The sequence below is a fragment of the Paramormyrops kingsleyae genome, chromosome 11, assembly GCF_048594095.1.
Source record: "Paramormyrops kingsleyae isolate MSU_618 chromosome 11, PKINGS_0.4, whole genome shotgun sequence".
NCBI classification, from domain to species: domain Eukaryota; kingdom Metazoa; phylum Chordata; class Actinopteri; order Osteoglossiformes; family Mormyridae; genus Paramormyrops; species Paramormyrops kingsleyae.
The window spans coordinates 17859363-17881254 of NC_132807.1; the positions used below are offsets into that span (position 1 = coordinate 17859363).

The 21892-nt window shown below is 44.6% G+C and overlaps 1 protein-coding gene across 5 annotated transcripts in view; it reads right to left on the reverse strand.

Annotated features, from left to right (window-relative positions):
- The window catches only part of vps13c (vacuolar protein sorting 13 homolog C), a 58498-nt gene extending 36606 nt beyond the window's left edge, over positions 1-21892 (reverse strand). For 2 of the 5 annotated variants that reach the window (XM_072718164.1, XM_072718168.1), the window contains exons 1-23: positions 21696-21891; positions 17629-17672; positions 16491-16533; positions 13468-13563; positions 10747-10848; positions 8994-9056; positions 7770-7832; positions 7097-7206; positions 6943-7002; positions 6276-6335; positions 5984-6064; positions 4487-4544; positions 3894-4021; positions 3701-3807; positions 3389-3560; positions 3235-3297; positions 2986-3121; positions 2739-2833; positions 2498-2640; positions 829-1021; positions 520-634; positions 146-282; positions 1-60 (exon numbers count right to left, since the gene is read on the reverse strand). The exon at positions 1-60 is cut by the window's left edge and continues 73 nt beyond it. In XM_072718164.1, the coding sequence (XP_072574265.1) occupies positions 1-60; positions 146-282; positions 520-634; positions 829-1021; positions 2498-2640; positions 2739-2833; positions 2986-3121; positions 3235-3297; positions 3389-3560; positions 3701-3807; positions 3894-4021; positions 4487-4544; positions 5984-6064; positions 6276-6335; positions 6943-7002; positions 7097-7206; positions 7770-7832; positions 8994-9056; positions 10747-10848; positions 13468-13563; positions 16491-16533; positions 17629-17672; positions 21696-21795 (2229 nt within the window). In that variant the 5' untranslated portion in view covers positions 21796-21891. Of the gene's footprint in view, positions 61-145; positions 283-519; positions 635-828; positions 1022-2497; positions 2641-2738; positions 2834-2985; positions 3122-3234; positions 3298-3388; positions 3561-3700; positions 3808-3893; positions 4022-4486; positions 4545-5983; positions 6065-6275; positions 6336-6942; positions 7003-7096; positions 7207-7769; positions 7833-8993; positions 9057-10746; positions 10849-13467; positions 13564-16490; positions 16534-17628; positions 17673-21695 lie in introns of all 5 variants that reach the window. The other 3 variants (XM_072718167.1, XM_072718165.1, XM_072718166.1) reach the window with 3 other exon arrangements.

Genomic DNA, 21892 nt, shown 5'->3' on the forward strand with positions numbered 1-21892 from the left:
CTCCAGAGAGGAGAAGCTGGCGCTCACTTGCTGATTGGCTCCCTGGTCCACGCTGTTCAGCTGCAGAGGACGACCCACAAGGAGGACACGGTCACACCAACACGCCTGTCAGCTTCAGACTACATGGACCCTCTGATAAACTCACCTTCAAGCTTCCGAAATCTAAAATCATCAAGTCCGATTTGCCGTCGTAGAAGCCGGACTTGGGCACCAGCAGATACGATGGTTTCAGATCGATCCTGAGATCGAGGATCTTGCGCGTTTCGATGATGTGCGAAAGACCTGGGAACAAAAACCAGTGCTGAGTTTAGCAAGGTACGCCAACAAACTACACATTATGTGAGAAGATTTTTTTCGCTTTCATGATAGTATCCCTGGACATGTCAACAGCCACAGCATGAAAACATTAATATTCTTCACAATTTAAGGGTTTAAAGGGGTTGACACTGCTGCTTTGTGCTAAATGTGGCTCCGCTTTAGCCTGCAGAGGGAATGGCGATGAGAGTAACGCCAAAGCACCCGTGGCAGTCTTCTCTTTGATCTCCTCGAGCTTCATCAGGGTGGCAGACGTGATGACCTCCAGATCCAGCCCTTTGCCGGTCTTGAAGAAGTCTGCCATACTGTTCACGGTCATCTGTAAGAAGAGGCAGCATTTAATGAGTGAGGTTCAAAAGTGCCGCATGATGGTGGGAAATTAGTCTAATCACAGGCAATGATTAATATATCCGTTCGCTGCATATGGTATTTGTCGTACAAGCAACAGAAGTCATTATAATGATCGAATCAATGAAAGTTGGCTGGGCAGTAGGGGGCAGCGCTGAGACTCACGGCGTCGTAGATGATCTCCACTGGCTGGGAGTGGACCCTCAGCAGCTGGTCGGCGCCGCTGGCCTCTGGATTGAGCTCAAACTGGATGCTGAGCAGGGAGGAGGCAGCGTCTCCCACAGAGGTGATGAGCGAGGGCACGACTCCCTGCTGCTGCAGGCCGGTTACATACCAGTGCTGCAGGGACGCCTCCACCCTGCAGGACGGGCACACTGCACTCAGCGCCGGGCACTGCGCCAGCCGGGAGCCCGCTAATCTTACACGACACACGCTAACTTCAAAAGAACCATACATCACCTGCAGCTGAGATATACCAACATCACAGACATGCATGTAACTCACAGCCAGGACACGCTAACCTCACAGACATGCATGTAACACACAGCCAGGACACGCTAACCTCACAGACATGCATGTAACACACAGCCAGGACACGCTAACCTCACAGACATGCATGTAACACAGCCAGGACACGCTAACCTCACAGACATGCATGTAACACACAGCCAGGACACGTCAACCTCACAGACATGCGTATCACATGCAGCCGGAACACATGAAGTTGATGGGTTTTTTTTTCCTCACCCACTAGCACATTATGTATGGCTAATCAACACCTCAATGACTTTTTTACATTTTATTATTTATAATTATTTGATTAATTTAGTGAGCTGGTTGTAATAAATGTAATGAATACATGGAATGGCAGTGATGCCCCTGAAGGGAGGTTTAGGAACAGAAGCAGTGTTCATCTAGCCATCCAACAAGATATCACTGACTTTTTTGGAGAACAGAAGCAATTCCTGTTAGTTTTTCTTTTGTTTCTCTCAATCTGCAAGTGTTCTAATGCTATATTGTGATTTTTGTTCTGAGCAAATGTACACTTAGCTTTAAATATTTACTTTGGCTGCCTAAGAGTTTAGGAACTTAACTGTGTACCCGTTACAGACACATTAAATTCCCAAATATGCCAACAACAGCATGCTATGGAATTAAAAAAAAAAAAAAAAAAAACTTCAAGACCATCTGTAATTACATCTGTTTTCATTAATAAAGGATTTAATGAGATGCTTAATAAGCAATTCATAGTGCGAAATCTGCTTTGTAAGTAAACATGAAAACATCTAATCTGATAGTCATCCATAGGAGAATCCAACATAAACTGAGCTGCAGGAATAAAGTCAATATTACTTAAAGGATTTCATCCCATAAACCCCGATCCAGGGCACAAGTGGGGCCTGACAGGATAGCAGGGAAGACGACCTGCAATATCTGATCTCCAGGGAAGCATCACCGTAAAGCTGATCGGGGACGACGGAGCCATCAGGACGGGAGTCCAGAGCCATAACTACCGAGTTTCAGGGTCAGCGGTGAGGAATGGAGGGAGGTGTGGGCAGGAGCTGCCAGCCTCCACATCGCCCCCTGCTGTGGCCATGGGGCTGACACAGCCCCCGCAGCTGGAGGGGGCTGTTTTTACAAGCACATGGAAAATGGCTCTCGGGCAATTATAAGGTGATAATATTCTAGGCATTTTAGACGTCATTATAACCCAATGAACAGAGAAGGACCCAGGATGGTGAAGGAAATCTGCACCTGCACGGTAGTAAGCGACCGCACCCCCCATAAATAGGCGGGGCTTAACGCCGCACCCCAACATGAGGAGACCGCTTACTTCATCGCCTGTGCTCCAGGTCTCTGTGAAATCATGGTGCTCAGGTCGATCATCTGGACCTTGAGGATTTCCGGAACGCCGGACTCTTCACGCAGCGTGACTGAGGTGCGGTTCAGCTTGAAGCTGACGATGATGGCCACGTACTGTGGGGGAGGGAGAGAGAGCGGCCAGGTGAGCGGCTGGGGGTCAGCGTGCCGTTTGAGCGCCCGGGGGCGGCGACCCTGAAAGACATGGTGAGCACCTCTTTGGGTAGGGCCAGGTTGTGGGAGCTGCCACTGTATCCAATGGCTGTGTAAAGCTTGGCCTTTTCCTCAGGCGTCATTAAGTCATCAATGCCTGTTCAAGAAGGAGTGCAAAACACTTACATCAAATGTGTAACAGACACGTAAAAGTTATACATGAAGATACCCAAGGCTGAGTCGGAATCGCACTCGGCGTCAGGTGACCAGGTCACATGACCAGGTCACATGGCTACACTTAGGACTCACTCTCCAGCTCCTTAGACTCCTCCTGCTCCTTCTTCTTTCCCTCCTTCCTCCCGAAAAAGCTGCCAAAGAAGCCCCCACCACCCTGCTTCTGGCCAACGGCCTTCTTTCCTAACACCTTCTGTCCAGACCGTATCATCTGGGGGGGGGGGGGGGGGTGAGGTTGTACAAAGACAGGACATGTGACTCTCCGTGTCGCCGAGATTGATAAGAATAATAATCTTGAGTGGTGCGGCTGAGGCTGGGACACACCTCCATCTGCGCCTGCTGACGGACCAGGGTGATGTTAAAAACATCCAGGACTTTTTCCAGATCCTGTACGTAAAGGACATTGGTCTTAAACCTTGACCTTACATTGTTACCAACACAGAAAACCAGTAATGGGGGGTGGAGGGGGCTCAGCCACCTGAATCTGCTTCTCCGTGTCCTCCTTCAGCTTGCCCTGTGTCAGCTTCACCTTGTACGCCGCCTTATAAGCTTTCAGGTTCTGCCGGTGGCGGATGATCTGCGACCACGACCACATGCGGTTAAACCTGCGGATGTGCACCTCCAGCACGCTGCCGATGGCGTACCTCCACCTGAAAAGCGAGCGCACGCAGACCTGAGGATCCGTCAGGCAGCTGGAAACCTCGGGGAAGTCAGTAACCCCACTACCACGGCCTTTGGCTCACATGTTAATCCTTCCCTGATAAGTGTGTGAAGGGCTTGACAAACTCACCATAGGTTGGCATTTTTTTCCACAGGGACATCCGGTCTGTATTTCCTGTAAGGACCGTTTTTGACCATGTAGTCTACAGACTCCAAAAGGTCTATCATGGATAGGTACTGAAAAAGAAGCGGAGGCATTGGCTGATTAGACCTACTGAAGAATCCCTGAAGATACTGATGCTGCAAACACAATGCTGTCCCACCTGAGGTTTTGTCATCTCAATGGCGATGTTCTGCACTTCCAGGTAGAGCTTCACTTTGGGAGATTTCAGCTCCACCTCAGCATTGGGGTTGATGCATATTTTTGCTGATGCAAAAATGGGTTTGAAAACTGCATGGGGAACAAGAAACATTAGAGGTACAAACTGAATTTGTAAAAAGTCTCCAAATGTAACGTGAAATAATGCCATAATGCATAAGTCATAATGCACATAGTTTAGACTGAAATGACAGGTTTTAGGCAAATCAATCATCCTCATTATTTGTACATTATACCTGACAAGTTAATACACGAGATGATATGAAAAGACACTACAGGATAGCTTAAGGTCACACTGGGCTGCAATAATCCCCCAATAAAATAAACAAATCCCTTGTAAAATCCTCAATTTACTACAAAAGGCAGAGAAAGCAGGAAATTACAGGAAGCATCTCAAATTGCCCCCAAGTTATAAAAAGGAAGAACAATGCGTTTCTTTCCTTGCCAAACTTCAGTTTCATTCTGTGCCCAAATGAGGCCATTAGGAATCAAACGGCATGGATTTCCCCATAGCCACGCTAATCTGCGCTCACGTACTGCACTGGTAATCCTTCAGCTCCCGGTCTTTGGTGCTGATGCCTGCCTGCAGCTTTCCCTGTTGACCGACGAAGAAAAACACAGATTTAGAAGATAAATGAGCTTTGCTGCACAGGGACCACAGGACACAAAGCACACAGCGCACTGATATTACAGTGTCATTTTAATGCTGACTCTCACGCTGTTATGCTAATGAGATACCATAGCACTGCGATATCTTCTGCCGCGGTCCAGAACAGGAAATAAGATTTAGCAAACATGATTTACATATAATCTCCTCCCAAAATCCAAATGAAGGTGACAGGCCCAAACCCTCCTGTTTTTCCCACAGAACCAATATATAAACTTCCCCAGGGTACATTTTTGTTCTTTAAAATTGTGCTGGATGAAATGTGAGACATTACAATAAATTACTGGTGTCACATGCAAATGGCTTGCTCTGCTGGTCACAGACTGTGTGACGATGTTGTACAACGTCCTGTAAGAAAATGAAACAGGGTATCTGTACGAAACAGCATTTATAACGTTACCAAGACCAGCTTCAGTGTCAACCTCATAATTCATACAGATTCCAAAGAGCAAACGCTCAAAAGAGTCATTCTGCAGGTCTGCACTGATGCGGAAACCAAGGAAAAAGCAGCTGTTGTTTTGTATGAATGCTCAGTTACAGCTAAGATGCAAGCAGCTGCTTAATTACAGTACTTACTTGCATTAACTGACATTCCTGCACCGATTTAGCAGATGTGCTAATTTTCAGCAATTTCATGTTAACCGGTATTTCTACAGCGAAATCAAACCCAGCAAATGACCATTATGAGAGAGCAGCAGGCACAGAAACATGCATTGTTAGCCAGCGTATTTACATGCAAGCTTTCACGTGTCTTCAATTTTGCTAGAAGTCTTTAAATACACTCTTGTGGTTCAGTAAGAGGGATATTCATTTCCAATGTGAGTGCAGCGTTTGTTTAAAAGTACAGCACTCATAATCCCATGTTCCAGCACAACAGGAAACTAGGTTAGTTAAACATTAGAGTCTCTAAATCTATTACTGCTCAGCCTGAACCTACTGCTTACATGAAAAGATTTATGTCACAGATCTGCATACATATGATCACATGGTCGTTATTCCCGTCAGGCACCACATAGGGCACCCTGGACAGGTGCAGGAGGTTGAGGCAGATTAGGGAGTGCAGGCCCCCACCCCCCACCTCCAACCGAGAGCCACTTCACGTTCTGGCAAAGAGCTCATGGCACATACACATAATACTGTCAGCTTCAGAACAGCTCGAGGCGTGAATGAAGTCTGACGTCAGACATTAATAAAGATCTATTATTTTTGTATGTAGCCTTTAGTTCTGTATGATTTTAGCCCCACATGTTATTCAGGCAGATGCAGGTACATCGTTTCCTTTTGAAGAGACACCGCCTCCTGACCACTAAAGGCTCATCAAACAGACAAAGGCAAAGCTGAGAGGCGTCGCTGGACCGATGCCTTACCACGATCTCCTCCCAGGAGCCTCTGTAGAATATCTGGCTGTTGGTGTTCCAGTAGGCACAGAGGCAATCTAAACGGCCGAGCTGTGAAAGAGCAAACAGGAAAGGGGGATTAACACACTCGGCACGCAGACGCCGAGAGCGGCCACGTGTGCTTCCAGGCTCCTCACTAATCACTGCGGTTTTAACTAAGCTGTGAGGTCATGAAATAGCAAAATGCATAGTCATGCAAGCAAATTAAAATCAGCAGTTTAGTTATTGCTATTATTTTTCCCCCTCGATGAATCTGGCATACCTTGTAGATTATTTTGGCCGCTTCGTTTAAGATGCATATCTTCCAGTTTTCATCTGTCGTCTGCAGAAAAAAAAACAAGATAGAGTTACTTTCATCAAATCGGTCAAGGCGTGCTGGGAAAAAATACAAACCTTCAATGACATTTTTTTTTTTTTTTAACTCCTAAAAGGCCTGTTATAGGAAGAACATGGGAAGTCAAGGAGGAAATAAGAGTACTGCAAGTCAAAATGGAATTCAAAGAGGAAGTCAAATAGTGAGTCCAAGAGAAAATCAAGGAGGAAGTCAAATAGTGAGTCAAGGAGGAAGTCAAATAGTGAGTCCAAGAGAAAGTCAAGGAGGAAGTCAAATAGTGAGTCCAAGAGAAAGTCAAGGAGGAAGTCAAATAGTGAGTCCAAGAGAAAGTCAAGGAGGAAGTCAAGGAGGAAGTCAAATAGTGAGTCAAGGAGGAAGTCAAATAGTGAGTCCAAGAGAAAGTCAAGGAGAAAGTCAAGGAGGAAGTCAAATAGTGAGTCCAAGAGAAAGTCAAGGAGGAAGTCAAGGAGGAAGTCAAATAGTGAGTCAAGGAGGAAGTCAACAATAGTGAGTCCAAGAGAAAGTCAAGGAGGAAGTCAAAGAAAACATCAAATAGGAAGTCAGGGAAAAAGACACAGAGAAAGTCATACAGAACCTGCAGGCTCAGTTCTGCAAGAGTGATGCCCATGGAGAGAGGCCGTTCCGGGTCCGACACCTGGTACAAAAAGACAGAAGCATAAAGCACACGTTAGCAGCATGTTAATCATAAGTGAGAATAAACGGCACATCTCTGTCGCTTCCAAACTTACATCATCTTCGTATCTGATGTGAATGCTCGTGATTTTGACCTGAAGGTTTTTAATGACTTGTGTGGCCAGCTTCTCAGTAAATGTGTCCTTCTTCTCCTCTTGAGGCTTTTCTGAAATGTCAACATTTGCTTTATAAACTTTTAGCTATTTAGCATTAGCTTAGCTAATGCCTTCAGCCTTCCATTTGAAGTCACAGACACCCAGGCCTACAGAACTTTCTAAAAAGTGGAATAAAGTGGCGGCACTGAAATATAGTGGGTAACTAAGTATCACAGTTCAGTCTTATCGTCATATGTACACAGTGTGATGTTTACTCACTCGCCTCCTGCAGTAGAGTAACAATGAGCAGCGACATTAAACAGAAGGATACAGGAATAGTAACACAGATAACACAGAATAACACCGAACAATAAAAAACTTTAACGGGCATCACAAAAACAAATAGCAGATGAGAGCAGGGATGAGAGTGATCAGTGGTTTGCTCTACGCTTCTTCCTTATCAACAGCTGATGGGCGACATCATGGTCTGCATTAATACACCGCTGGGGGGGGGGGGGGGGGGCAGGGTCGAGAGAAAGCAGCACTTTTCTGATTTATGCATTATGCTGATGTGAAGAGGAGGGAGTCTGAAGCCAAACGATGAGAATAACGACAAGCACGGACAGGTACCCACCTTGCTTGCGCTCATGTCGTTTGGATTTCTTAAACGTTTTTTTATGCATTTTGAGTTTACGTCCTTTCGGTTATTTGACGAAAGCATTAAGAGAGGGAGAAGAATTATTAAACAGCTCGACAGAAAGAGAAAAAAATAACAGACAAGTTTGACAGTGGGCAGAGGAGGCACAGACAGCGAGGAGTTATGGAGGATCGCTAAGAAAAAAAAGGAAGAAAAAGCTGGGGGTGGATAAGATTCACAGCGATCGCTGCTCTGAACTCTTATCGCTGCCGCACATACTTTCACAACACGCCACGGACTGAGTGGCAGAAAGGCAAACTGAAACACCACGGTGCACAGGCGTGCTTTTTCGCTCGCGGGGATCATCAACACCAGCACGAGGCAAAACCCAAAGCGAAGAACTGCTGGGGGAACAAAGGAAGAGAAATAAAAAGAAAAAAAACTAAATGGGAACTTGGAGCTGCGTTGTCAGCTATCAAATGTGCCATCATCCTAGTGGTGAAATGCAGAGCGTGAGCAGCAGCTGGATGGCACTGCATTTGTAAGGTACATTACCATGGCAATGATGCTGTACAGCACGTTACCATGGCAATGATGCTGTACAGCACGTTACCATGGCAATGATGCTGTACAGCACGTTACCATGCCAATGATGCTGTACAGCACGTTACCATGCCAATGATGCTGTACAGCACGTTACCATGCCAATGATGCTGTACAGCACGTTACTATGCCAATGATGCTGTAGAGTACATTAGAATGACGCTGATGCTGCATGGTGCATTACCATGGCAATGATGCTATATGTTACGTTACCATAGTGCCAATACTATATAGCACATTACCATGGCAATGATGCTGTACGGTACATTACCATGGCAATGATGCTGTACAGTACATTACCATGGCACCGATGCTGTACGGTACGTTACCATGGCGCCGATGCTGTACGGTACGTTACCATGGCGCCGATGCTGTACGGTACGTTACCATGGCAATGATGCTGTACGGTACATTACCATGGCAATGATGCTATACGGTACATTACCATGGCAATGATGCTGTACAGTACATTACCATGGCGCCGATGCTGTACGGTACGTTACCATGGCGCCGATGCTGTACGGTACGTTACCATGGCGCCGATGCTGTACGGTACGTTACCATGGCACCGATGCTGTACGGTACGTTACCATGGCACCGATGCTGTACGGTACATACCATGACAGGGCTCCTTGCACACATAGCTCTCCAGATTGAACAAGAAATCCCCCGACTGGGAGTCTGCGTCCATCGTTAGCGAGGGGCAAACGGCAAAGAGAGAGCAGACCATTTATTTCAGACAGGGCTTCATATTCAGGTTCTGGCTCAGTTATCTACACAACAAACACAGGGATGCACCTCAGACTCAGAGCTGCTGGAAGCTCGGGGAACCATTGTACCCTACAGGTAACATCCACAAATCCCGCTCGCTGTTAGGGGTCCCTCCTGCCCATTTCTCCTATGCTCCTCTAAAGGGAGCTTTTCACTCCAGCAGAGTGGGGTGGGGGGGGGTCATACTGACCCCGTAAGACTCGGAGTTACACTGGGAGTGTTTGTGCTGATCCAGCATCTTATAATCCTCATTGGACACAGAGGCATGGAGGCTTGAGGATCATACCAATTCCATGGATTATGTTTCATAATCCTGCATAATTCCCAACTTCCAAAGCATTTACAATTCATTACTAAAAAGAAAGCAGCTTCTGATCCTACTCTTACAGCCCAGAGGCAGGACACAGAAAACAAGCACCTGAAGGAATGGGTACCAGGCACAGAGAAGGACTATGCTGAGCGACCAATCAGCTTCAGCAAACCGGTCACTGGCTGATGTGCAGTGAGCCAATGGGAATTTGAAACCAGATGGTTGTAAAGACAGAAAGCTTGTCCAGTAAAAATGCCCGCTGTTTCTCCACGACGACATTTAGCAATTAGGAGCAGAGCTGTAGCCTCAAACGCCATATCAAATACGAATGAAATTTCAAATCACTTGATTCTCTTCTGCTGCTAGGAGCTAATGACCACCAACAATAAGGAAATTTACAAGGAAACATTCCTACTTCATAAATACAAGCACTACAGCTACTTTTCACACTTCATTAATGAACTGACCATGACGTTCACTAGTCATAGGTCACTTTAATAAATTAGCTGTGAATTTATTCTGGTTCAGGATCATTTAACAACAAAAAGCACAAGATAGTAACACAACTGATAGAATTATACAGCGAGTTCAGAAACAATAAGATGGGTTTAACGCAGTTTAAAACTCAAATGGTTCGTTCAGCAGCAGCTGCACGAGTGCAATAAAGATGTAATTAATCAAGAGCTGAAACGCGGTGAAGCATAACCTGGGGCCACAGGAACCGTAATGAGCTGGAGTAAGGAGGCGGGCCGTTAATTAGCAATGGCACACGGACCGAGGCACTCGAGCGGCGTTACGCAAATTAAAAGACGGCCTTGCAAACCAGACGGCTGCATCCTACGATCTCCAGGCCATGACACTGAATTTCCAGCCAATGGCAGTGGAGAGGGTCACGAGCGCACAGCACATTGAGGGGAACGGCGTCCCTACGCCGGCTTTGCGGGCCGGAAGGCCGTGAGCCCCAGAGAGCGAGGCGCTGGCAACCAGGAGCAGCTGCACCTCCTCTTAATACGAATGCTGATAAACAGGATCCCAGTGTGTGTGTTTGTGAGGGAAAATCTATTACGCTTTCTGTAGCCAAACCATGTCATGAGATACAAAGCCAGCTTCCCACAGTAAACCACGAGTAAATATCAGCATCAAAGTAAACAGAACCGTCCCTGACATAAAATATTTCTTAAGCAGGTTGTTATTTTTTTTCTACCATTGCTAGAAAGTTAAGGAGCAGGACAGCGGTCACTGACACAGACAGTACAGGCGGCACGAGCTCCGCTACGGCGGGACGCCCACCTCTGCAGGCGGCGAGCTGCAGGGCCTCCTCGATGCGCTGCAGCTCCTTCTGCTTGGCCTCCTGCATGTACTTTTCCTCTTTTGCTGCATCGTACTTGATAGCTGTAAAAAAAATAAAAAAAAATAATGGTGTTACTAATTTACCTTGTTTTGTTTTTATTTATTAAAACAAGGTATTGTCTTGTCTGTAAAAATTTCACACAGAGGAGGAGTTCTGCTTGGGTGGAAATGAACTTTCACCATGTAAAAAGTGACCATATACTCCCTGGGAGGTTTATCCCGAACAGGCTTTGCACAAAGTGGTTCAACAGCAATTTGTTGGGATCTATCACGCTCCAACAAACATGCAGCCTTATGCTGTGTTCCATTTACCTCGCAAGTCGGAACTTGGAGCCGGGAATGATGGTCACACCCCAGTTAACCATGTTCCAATAAAGCAAGCTAGAAAGCCATTTAGCTATAGCAGGGACTGGTTTCAAAGAGCAAGATTTCTTGCACAGCCGCATAACTTGCCAGATTTAAGGTGCCCAGTTTATCCTTTATCTTTATTCAATTACATTTAGACCCAGACTACCTTAAATCTGACAAGTTATCCAGCTAAGCAAGAAATCCTGCTTTCTGAAACAGACCCCAGTTCTAGCAAAGTTCATCGTTAGCCACTGTAAGCAGGTAATAAGGACACATTACGTGGTATTTTACAGCATAGCAACATGTCTACAGATAGAAGTTGGACAGTACTGTGTGTACGGCTGATTTAATGAGCCACAAATAACCAGAGGTGCTAATAAACTGAATATAACTATAGCTTTCACTTCTGTTGATAAAGGGCGCAGCCACCTTAAATTCTGAAGGCGAGGTTATACAGGTTCCTCCGACTTTCTGAGCAGAAATTCAGACTTCAGATGGTGTTCCAGTTGAAATTTCCGACTAGGAAGTTACGAGTTCAAATGGAACGTGGCATCACTGTGTATCACATGACTCTAGCTAAGGCACACACACACACCACAGCCTTTTCCAGGATGCCTGCAGGTGACTTTTCAAGAGGAATCTGGATGTGGTATCAGGTCTCCCTGCCAAGTGACAGTCACCCTGAGGGCCTCCACACTGACAACGTGTAGAAGGTGCCGGAAGCTTTCTATGACCTGGGCTGAGGGTCAATGCAAAAAGGTGAAATTTTGTGCCCGTGATACTATGTATCTGCAGACAAACAGCCTGGTGCAATGTTTCCAATGGCAGGATGCATTTTTATTGCATGATTTTTTTTTTTGACACACTTCAATTTCGACGAATTTCCCCAATGTACCCCTCATTTCTTAATTACCTCAGAGAGACCTCCCATAGCAACAATGTATGGACTGAAATGTTATAAAAATGCACCCTTTGGCACCTAATCGCCTTGCTACCCTGTCTGCGGAAACCGCATGCCGAGTGCTATCTGGGTGCAGCAGGACCAGTCATGTTGCTGGTTACTGCAGCTTTCTGAACCCTATGAGGAATGATTGTTTAAGAGAGAGCTTTCCTGCTTAGAATTACATGCAGTAAACTGGATTAAAAGCGTGGCTGTACTGTCTGAATCCCTCATCCACTCACTGGACCTAGTGGGGTTAGAATGTTTGAGAAACACTGTTTACTGTCCAAGTCATCAACAAAACATATTCAATATAACAAAAAAAACTGCTATGGTTATGATTGTGAGTTTGGTCTTCACTAGTGTGGCAAACTAAACTTGCCACATTCACATTTTAATTGCCAGTGGCCACATGCGAATGTCTAGCGAGAACCTAGACGTTGCATAGCAACCATTGCAGCGGTGTGGTTCACCTGCGGTTTGATAGTAACAGCGAAAGCTACCAAGCAAAGCCCAGCACCAACATCGGTGTCACCCATGTGGACTCCGGACCCATCCGGTCATTCAAGAAGCAGGTGGTTATTTCGAAAATGTGATGAGAGATTTCATGAGAGCTATACGATTCACCTACCAGGAATGAAACACTGTGAGAAAGCCAGTAATACCAACCACATATAACTGTGACATCGTGCCTGCTGCCTTACAGTGTGTTCAATATGCCGTCGTGCAACAAAATCCTACTGCATAACTGTGTGAGATGTACAACCTGTTAAAGCATGACAGTTATAAAACAAACACTCATTAAACAGCACAGCGGATTTGGACACATTCAGAGGAAACAGAATCTTAAGGATTTATGGTATAGGACTTTATTTGAAGCCATCATCTGGTCTGCAGTTTTAAAAGCATTTAGACTAAATGAAACCTTTTTTTAACACCAAAAGTTGAGAATTTAAGTAGTTTGAGTTAGTGGACCAATGCCAAGAAATGTAAACAGCGAGGTTCAGCGCCCAGAACCTTTCCAGAAGAAAGATCACATCTACATCACAGGCCTTGTGATTGTTATGATGCCAAGACTCAGTGATAGGGGTTTTTTTTTGTCAAAGGCTCTCTGGTCTATGGTGAAATGGTGACAGAAATAGTACAAAGTCTCCACCTCATTAACCTAGCTCTTTAATCATTACTAGTTTTATTGTTTTGCTGCCGATGCCGCTTGTATGATTTTCTTCCAAGAGTGATTTCTGTAGCCACTGACCCAGCTCAAGGTAGTACTGGAGAATCTGAGGTGCATGATGGAATGTTCAAAGGTAAGGGAGCGGAGGATTCAAACTAACAACCCTCTGGAGAAGATGGTGCGAAACTGCTACACTTACTTGCACCTGGGACCACCAGGAGGTAGAGGCCATCTAGGGTAGCAACAACAGCTTCGCTGTAGAGGTTCTTCCAGGGGATCTTCAGGGTCAGCTTCCCTGCAACACACACAAGTAAGTGTCTCTCTCACTCTTGGAAACCAACTTCGTTCATCTTCTGTAATTCCAAAGAAAACTATGTCTGCTGATTAACTTCACCACTGTGTATTCTGTGTGTTTCAGAACCATGCTGTCTTTTTAGCCTCCATAATGTACATACATCTTATAATAATCTTGATATTGAAGCTCCACAGACCTTCTTGCGGCATCTTATGCCCTCAAAGTAAAAAGTTCACTTTCCTATGAAATACGATGCTCAGGGGCCCAGCGGTGACATCACTCTGAACCAGCGCCCTTCCGATCACCGGCACGGCACCCTAAGCCACTATGCCCCCCACCTAGACAAGCAGTTTTTCCATCTCTCCAGCTCTAATTTATGGTTTGAATATTATTTTCTTTTAAAATCTGAAATAAAAAATAATTGGCCACCCTGGGACAATTGTAGATTTTTGACATCAGCGTTTACACAAAACACAAATGTAGCCATAATCCCCATTCCCTGTCAGCAGTGGATGGGAAACGATCCTCTGCATTGTGTCATCAAGACACCGTGGAAGCGATGCCTAGCAAGAGCAGAGAGCTCTGTGGAGGCAGCGAATGAGGGAACACGGGCAGGGAGCGGGCGCGACCCCGGCGGCCGGGCGGGGAGCGGGCGCGACCCCAGCGGCCGGACAGGAGCCTGCTATTCCTACATTCCTACCAGCTGAAAGGTTCTTCAGGGAGATAGGATTTCCTCTGATATTGTGATGCTTTTAGTTTTTTCCTGAACATTGAGATAAACAAAATCCCAGCTACGTTCAGAGGAATCCCACCCCTGCTGAATGTCACGCCCCCCCACGGCCCTTTCAGCTTGTGATCTTTATTAACCGATTGTTACAGCATGTCACTACTAAATTATCCACCCCAAGTGTTGCATAACTAGAACAAACAGCGTATTTTTATCACGGTCATCAGACATGTTTCAAACAAAATCTATTTCACACCCATCTGAACCACATTCGCAACACAGCCATATCACAAGGCAAATGTATGAAAGCACCAGAAGTTCTGCTAACATGCCAGGAAAATACAGAACTATGGAAAGGTCACTTACAGTATCAAACTGAGCATACAGTTAGATGATATTTCATTGACTGAGAATTAGATTAACTCTAATCTTTGACTAATCTTAGTTCTTAATTGCGAGAATCCAGAAGTGGGGAACTCCTAGCAGGGAAGGTGCAGTAATGATCAGACATATAACAAAACAGTAACGAGACAGAAAACAGATGTGAGGAGTAAGAGAGGGTGCAGTTCGGAAAAAAACAACATGTGACCGATGATATGACCAGCAGATGAGCGCAGAACCACGTTATATGGTGCCTATAAAAAATTTCCCCCCCTTGGGTATTTTACCCTTTTATTGCTTTTATAAATCAATAATGATGAACATAATTTGGCTTTTTGACAACAAAAAAAAAAAAACAAACCCTCCCTTTAATGTCAAAGTGAAAATTGATTTCTACAAAACAATGACAATTAGATAAAAATATGTAACATAAAATAAGTGATTGCATAAATATTCACCCGCTTTAAAGTGACTGACCTAATGCAACAGAGGTCCAGCTAATTGGTGCTAGTAGTCTCAGAATTAGTGGAATGGAGATCACCTGAGTGCAGTGACTCAAGTGATTATAGTATAAAGACACCTGTGTCTGGAAGGTCCACTCACTGGTTAATCAGTAGTCCTGCCTACTATTACAGCACGAAGACAAAAAAACACTCCAAGCAAATCAGAGAAAAGGTTATTGGAAAGTGTAAGTCAGGGGATGGATACAAAAAAATTTCTAAGGCACTGAACATCCCCTGGAGTTCAGTTAATTCCACCATCAAGAAATGGAAGGAATATGGCACATGTGTAAATCTGCCTAGATCAGGCCGTCCTCACAAACTGAGTGACCGTGCAAGGAGGAGACTAGTGAGAGAGGCCTCCAGGACACCTATGACTGCTCTGAAGGAGTTACAAGCTTCAGCAGCTGAGATGGGAGAGACTGTTGCCCGGGTCCTTCACCAGTCAAAGCTTTATGGAGAGCGGCAATGAGAGAGCCACTGTTGAAGAAAACTCATTAAGTCTCGACTTGAGTTTGCCAAAAGGCATGTTGGAGACTCCATGGTCAAGTGGAAGAAAGTTCTTTGGTCTGATGACACCAAAATGGAGCTTTTTGGCCATCAGACAAGACACTATGTTTGGCGGACATCAAACACTGCACATGAATATTTATGCAATCACTAATTTTATGTAACGTTTTTATTTGTCATTATTTTGTAGAAATCAGTTTTCACTTTGACATTACAGGGGGTTTTTTGTACTTTTTTTTTTGTCAAAAAAACCAAATTATGTTGATCATGATTGATTTATAAAAGGGTAAAAAAACATCCAAGGGGGTGAAAACTTTGTATAAGTACCGTGATTCTACACCAAGGAAGAAAACAAATATGTTCCACTAGGAAGTCCATCTAAGCCTAAGCCTAACCCTAAGCCTAACCCTAAGCCTAACCCCACCAGCTGTCCCAATCTTAAAAAAAGCTTCATCTTCCCCCAAATCGAGAGTCTCCTTCTTAAATAGATGCTTTTTAAAGAAACTTTGATTTTCAGTCCTCCCACATAAGTCATCAGCAAAATTACAAATAGTGTTCATTTTGGAATTACGACATGTAAACATTATCACAAGACTCAAAATCAAAATCATAGCAGGATGGTGGAACACAAGCAGCACTGGATTTCAAATGTATACAGAACAGACATCAGACGAGGGGCACGCACAAACATACACACAGGGTTAAAAACAGAAAGCTGGCTAGCTGTGTGACTCTCGTTCTTCATCGACCTCACCCCCTCCCCTCCCCAATCCCCCGAGAGCTGAGGTCAGCATGTCAGAGATACTTACCAACCTGCCCTGCTTTCACCTTGAAGGGTACATCCAGCTCACTCTGTCAGGAACAGCAGAAACGAGAATTTCTCTGAACAAAGGTGTTACACAGTCATACGGTACATAAACGGGAGCCAGACGGCATATTTACAAGGCCCAGACTGCAGAACGCCGGGCAGCATAGCTAGCTCGGAACAGAAGAACAGTTTGTCTCCGGATGCCAGGTGTTATGTGTCTAACACACCTGCAGGAGGCGCTCACAGTTACAGGCCAAGATAACCTGTCCAGTTTAAAGGCCACCATTCCATCACAGAGTGACATTGACGATGCCCCAGAGTGGGACTGCTGGTCCACACCATGCTGGTCCGAGCTGTAACACATCTAAACATCATGAAGCAAATCATAAAAAAAATAAAGTAAAATACAGTGCTCTGAAAAGGCCTTCTTTTAGACATTAATGAGCAGAGCTGCTAGACTATTTTAACAACGACAAAGGGAAGTGAAGGCTGTGAAGCAAGAGCAAGAAGCTGTCAGCTGACGTGGTCACATGACAGCACGGTGTCGTCACATGACAGCACGGCAACGGCAGGGTTAGCTCCTGTCTCCCACTGCAGAGAAGCTTCTCACCCCAGTCAAACTTTTAACAGCTGGACCAGTTCCGCTTTAGGACAGTAAATCATCTTTAGGGTAGTAAATCATCTCCTACTTAAGGAATGGGTTTATTTCATATTTATTGTAGTAACTGTTTGTGGCCAACAGGGGGCCCCAAACCTCAGGGGCTCCACGCAAAGGTGTGTTTTCAGTGATGATACACACCACCACCACCTTCACTGTGTGAAAACCCGTTACAGGCACTAAACAATTCAGAGTGATGCTGACAGTCATCGACATGAAAACAATATATGTCCCGGAAATATTTCATTTTTTAAAAGCCAGCCCTATCTTGTGGTAGGAGGAAACGCATTCATAAATACATTTAAAACTGGAATATATACGTACATTAATATATACACTAATGACAGACATCCCCAGGCTCACAGGGGATACATGCATTACCAGGACAAACAGTGACAGCAATACTGATGGCTTTTCACCATAAAATCAGACCCAGATCGGCACCAATGGAGGTACACAGAGCGCTGTGTCGGACACTCACCAACGCGTTCTCCTTAACTCTCAGGTTTTCAAGAACCACATTACCTGCAAGGAACAAGAATGGCGGAAAAGTTAAATATCACATTAAGGACAGAAGCGAATAACAATTATTTCATAGCAAGAAGCAAAATATTATCCAAAAACCTTGGAAACATTTCAGGGGCCTGTGTGATAACAGATAATGATGACAGATTTCACTGACAATCCCGCTATTCATGTCAGGTCAGAATATTCTCTTCTCAATCACCATTGGAAAAAAAAACTAATCTGCCAATTATATTATTTTTTGAATATTTCTGCAATATCACAATATTCAGTTTTTTTATATATTTTATTTTACCTTCACTGTCAGTTAGGGCCACCAATACCTCATAGGGGCTATAGAAGTCGGCAGAGCAGAGAGAATGTTACTGTTCAGCGGAGGGGCTGGTTTGACACGTCACAGGCTTATTTTAATGCTTAACCACCTGCTGAAATTAGATGTAACTTTTTTGCCGTTGGTACGACTATAATGTGTCTGCACACATCCCATCATGCTTTGCTTTTTTAAGACACACATAGGTGGTGAGAAGCTTGGGCTTTGAGCGGGGGGGTCAGGTGATTAAGGTCCTTGTTCAGGGGGGGGGGGGGCACCACACAGCACCTCCCACTGATTCAAAAAGAACTATTCCCATAAATGTGTCCACAGTTAGGCAAAAATAACTAAACCAACTAACTAAATAACTAAAAATGTTTCACAACTAAGCTATTCGGCTAAACTTGCTTCCAGTGCAACAGTAACACTTTACATTCAGCGCACCTTCATAATACATTCATAGAACATTCATAAGCTGCATGTAAGTAAACCATAACATGCTAACATACACTATATTGCAAAACTATTGGGACACCCATCCAAATCATTGAATTCGGGTGTTCCAATCACTTCCACAGCTACAGGTGCATAAAATCAAGCACCTAGATATGCAGACTGCTTCTACAAACATTTGCGAAAGAGTGGATCTCAGTAAATTCAAGTGTGGTACCGTAATAGGACACCACCTGTGCAATAAGTCCATTTGTGAAATTTCTTCGCTACTAAATATTCCACAGCCAACTGTTAGTGGTATTATAACAAAGTGGAAGCAATTGGGAACAACAGCAACTCAGCCACGAAGTGATAGGCCATGTAAAATCACAGAGCGGGGACAACACATGCTGAGGTGCACAGTGTGCAGAGTCAACTGTCTGCAGAGTCAATAGCTACAGACCTCCAAACTTCGTGTGGCCTTCAGATTAGCTCAAGAACAGTGCTTAGAGAACTTCATGGAATGGATTTCCATGGCTGAGTAGCTGCATCCAATCCTTACATCACCAAGTGCAGTGCAAAGCGTCGGATGCAGTGGTTTAAAGCAGGCCGCCACTGGACTCTAAAGCAGTGGAGACATGTTCTCTGGAGTGAAAAATCACGCTTCTGTCTGGCAGTCCGATGGATGACTCTGGGTTTTGCAGTTGCCAGGAGAACAGCACTTGCCTGACTGCATTGTGCCAAGTGTGATGTTTGGTAGAGGGGGGATTATGATGTGGGGGTGTTTTCCAGGGGTTGGGCTTGGCCCCTTAGTTCCAGTGAAATGAACTCTTAATGCTGCAGCATTCAAAACCATTTTGGACAATTTCATGCTCCCAACTTTGTTAAGGTATACTTGCCACTTATGAATGTTCTGTGAATATATATTAGATGTTTTGTGAAGGTGTGGTTCATGTAAAGTGTTACCCAAAGGACTAGTACATACTAAATGCTGCAGGGCCATGTAGTATGGGCCATGGCTCAGGATCTGGCATAACTAAACAAACCAGACAAGAGTGAAAACTAAACAAATCCATAAGACAAACATCAAGGGCGTACACAATCATCTGCTCTGGGAACCAAGGGAAAATCGTGAATATATCAAATGATCTATTAATAAAGGAAGGTAAATTGCACAACATGCGTTTTAATGATTAACATGGTGCTCCATGATTTGAGAGCGAACAGGGGTGTAGTAGGCAAAAAAAAATAAATTTAAATGCTGCGGCTCCACACTGCCATAAATTAGTGACAAAAAGTTTGTGAACCCAAATAGAATGAACAGAATTTCTGTACACATGACTCCTAAAATGTGATCTGGTCATTATATTAGTCATTATAATAAAGACATATTTATAAAAAGTAAAATATAAAACACACACATCTTACACTGCAATGTCTAACTTGCAAACGACTTAATCAAGGTAACCAATGGAAAAAAGTATATGAATCTTTAGCATAATGGGCTCATGGGTTGACAGGTGTTACTATACGTTCTGGCTTTTCTGGAGCTTCACCGGCCCTGTCATACAAGTGCAGTGTGTGATTAGCTGCTCCTCACAACGATTCTGGACAGGTGCAATACAGCCTGACTGACAGCCAGAGAACCTCAGAAGAGGAGCTACTGAACCTCATGAGGCTGGTTACACGGGGATTGCAAAAGACTTGGGCTTCACAGCTAAGGTAGCAGGAACCTCTTTCACTAGATAGCATATGTGCTCATTAGCCTATCATGAGAAACACACTGAAGGGCAGAGGTGTTTATGGAAGGCCACCATGAGGGGGAGCTCTAATCTCCACGACCACCTAGATCAGGGGTCTCCAACTCCGGTCCTTGAGAGCTACCGTCCAGTAGGTTTTCTATCATACCCGGCTTCTGGTAAGCCACACCTGTTCTCAGGTAAATACCAGGAACAGGTGTGGCTCATCAGAAGCCTAGTGGGACAGAAAACCTACCGGGTAGTAGCTCTCCAGGACCGGAGTTGGAGACCCCTGACCTAGATGTTCTACAGCAGTGCTGGAACAATGTACAGTACTATGGTCAAATGAGACAAACATTGATCTTTTAGTAAATGTACACAATGCGACAATTGTAGTGAACAAATCACTGCATAGCAACTACAAAAAGTCATGGCTAACTCTGAAGCTCAGGGTGGGGGGGGGGGGCTGTGATGGTGAGGGGGGGGGGGTGGCTGCCTCTGGGTTGGGAGGATTTACAGTCATTGAGGCCCCAATTGATTCGGAGGTACAGCAGGATATTCTACAGCAGAAAGTAAGGGCGTGTATGTGATCTAAACTTCAGACTATGGACATGCACCACAGGTGTTAATAATAAAGGAACATCTTTCAGAACGATTGCATGTTGATTTCAGCCCTACTGAAATGCTGTTTGGTCAATCAGAAGCAGGACAGCCCTAGAAGAAAGAGGAAGTGAAACAAACTACTCTCTATGGAAGAATGACCCAAACAGCAGCTACAGAGACCGTTTGGCTGATGTTATTGAAAATCACATATATAAGGATTCATATACATTTTTCCTTGATCTGAATTCTTTAAACCATTTATCCAAGAAAGTTATGGTAATGGAAATAGTGTGTGCTGTTAGTTAGATAAGACTGTATTTACATACTATAAGACTTAAACATGGAAAACTAACAACTGCATTAGTCGGTGCTTGCAACGACAACTTACGGTATCAATCTGTCAAACAAAAAGCAGAAATCACCTAATACAGGATTTGCTGGTCTGCTGACACCCAGCCCTGATGTAGGTGACTGGCAGTTTTCCTAGAGACGTAATTATGTTGGGCTGTCATAAATATTTCATGGGACATGAATGAATTGGCTCTTTTCATTTTTCTCCCTTTTCCAAAACCCTCAGCGGTAATGATATAGTCATTATCTGCATTTACTTTTTCGATGGCTTTGACCGCTGTAATTCTTAAAAAACATTCATCTTAAAGCCAAGTATACGTAACATGTTAATTCGAGGAAAACAGTTCCTGCATCACATCTATTTCTCATTAGCATGGCTATATTTATGTAAGCTAATTAAGCCAGATATGGAAACCAGCAAGATGCAAAGACATTAACAGAGGCTAAACAGGCGCGAGCTTCGGTTAGTTAATCGGCCAGTAAAATCAACTTAGTTATGCTTTCTTTCCCGATAACTGGGTGTTTGTTTACCATTTTTCCGTATAACACATGAGACGGGGCTGGCAGCACATGTATGTACACACTGACCTCCCCAGATCCCGATCTTGAGCTGAGACTTGTCCAGATTCTCCACATAGTCCCCAATGAACCTGTTCAGCAGGTCACTAACAAGAGCCTCGAACACCATCGCTACCTCGAAGACCCGGACACGCACACCTCTTCCTGCACGGTCCCCAGCTGCCGAATCCCGTGATCGTCGCTCCACCCGTCGCTTTGAAGCCCAG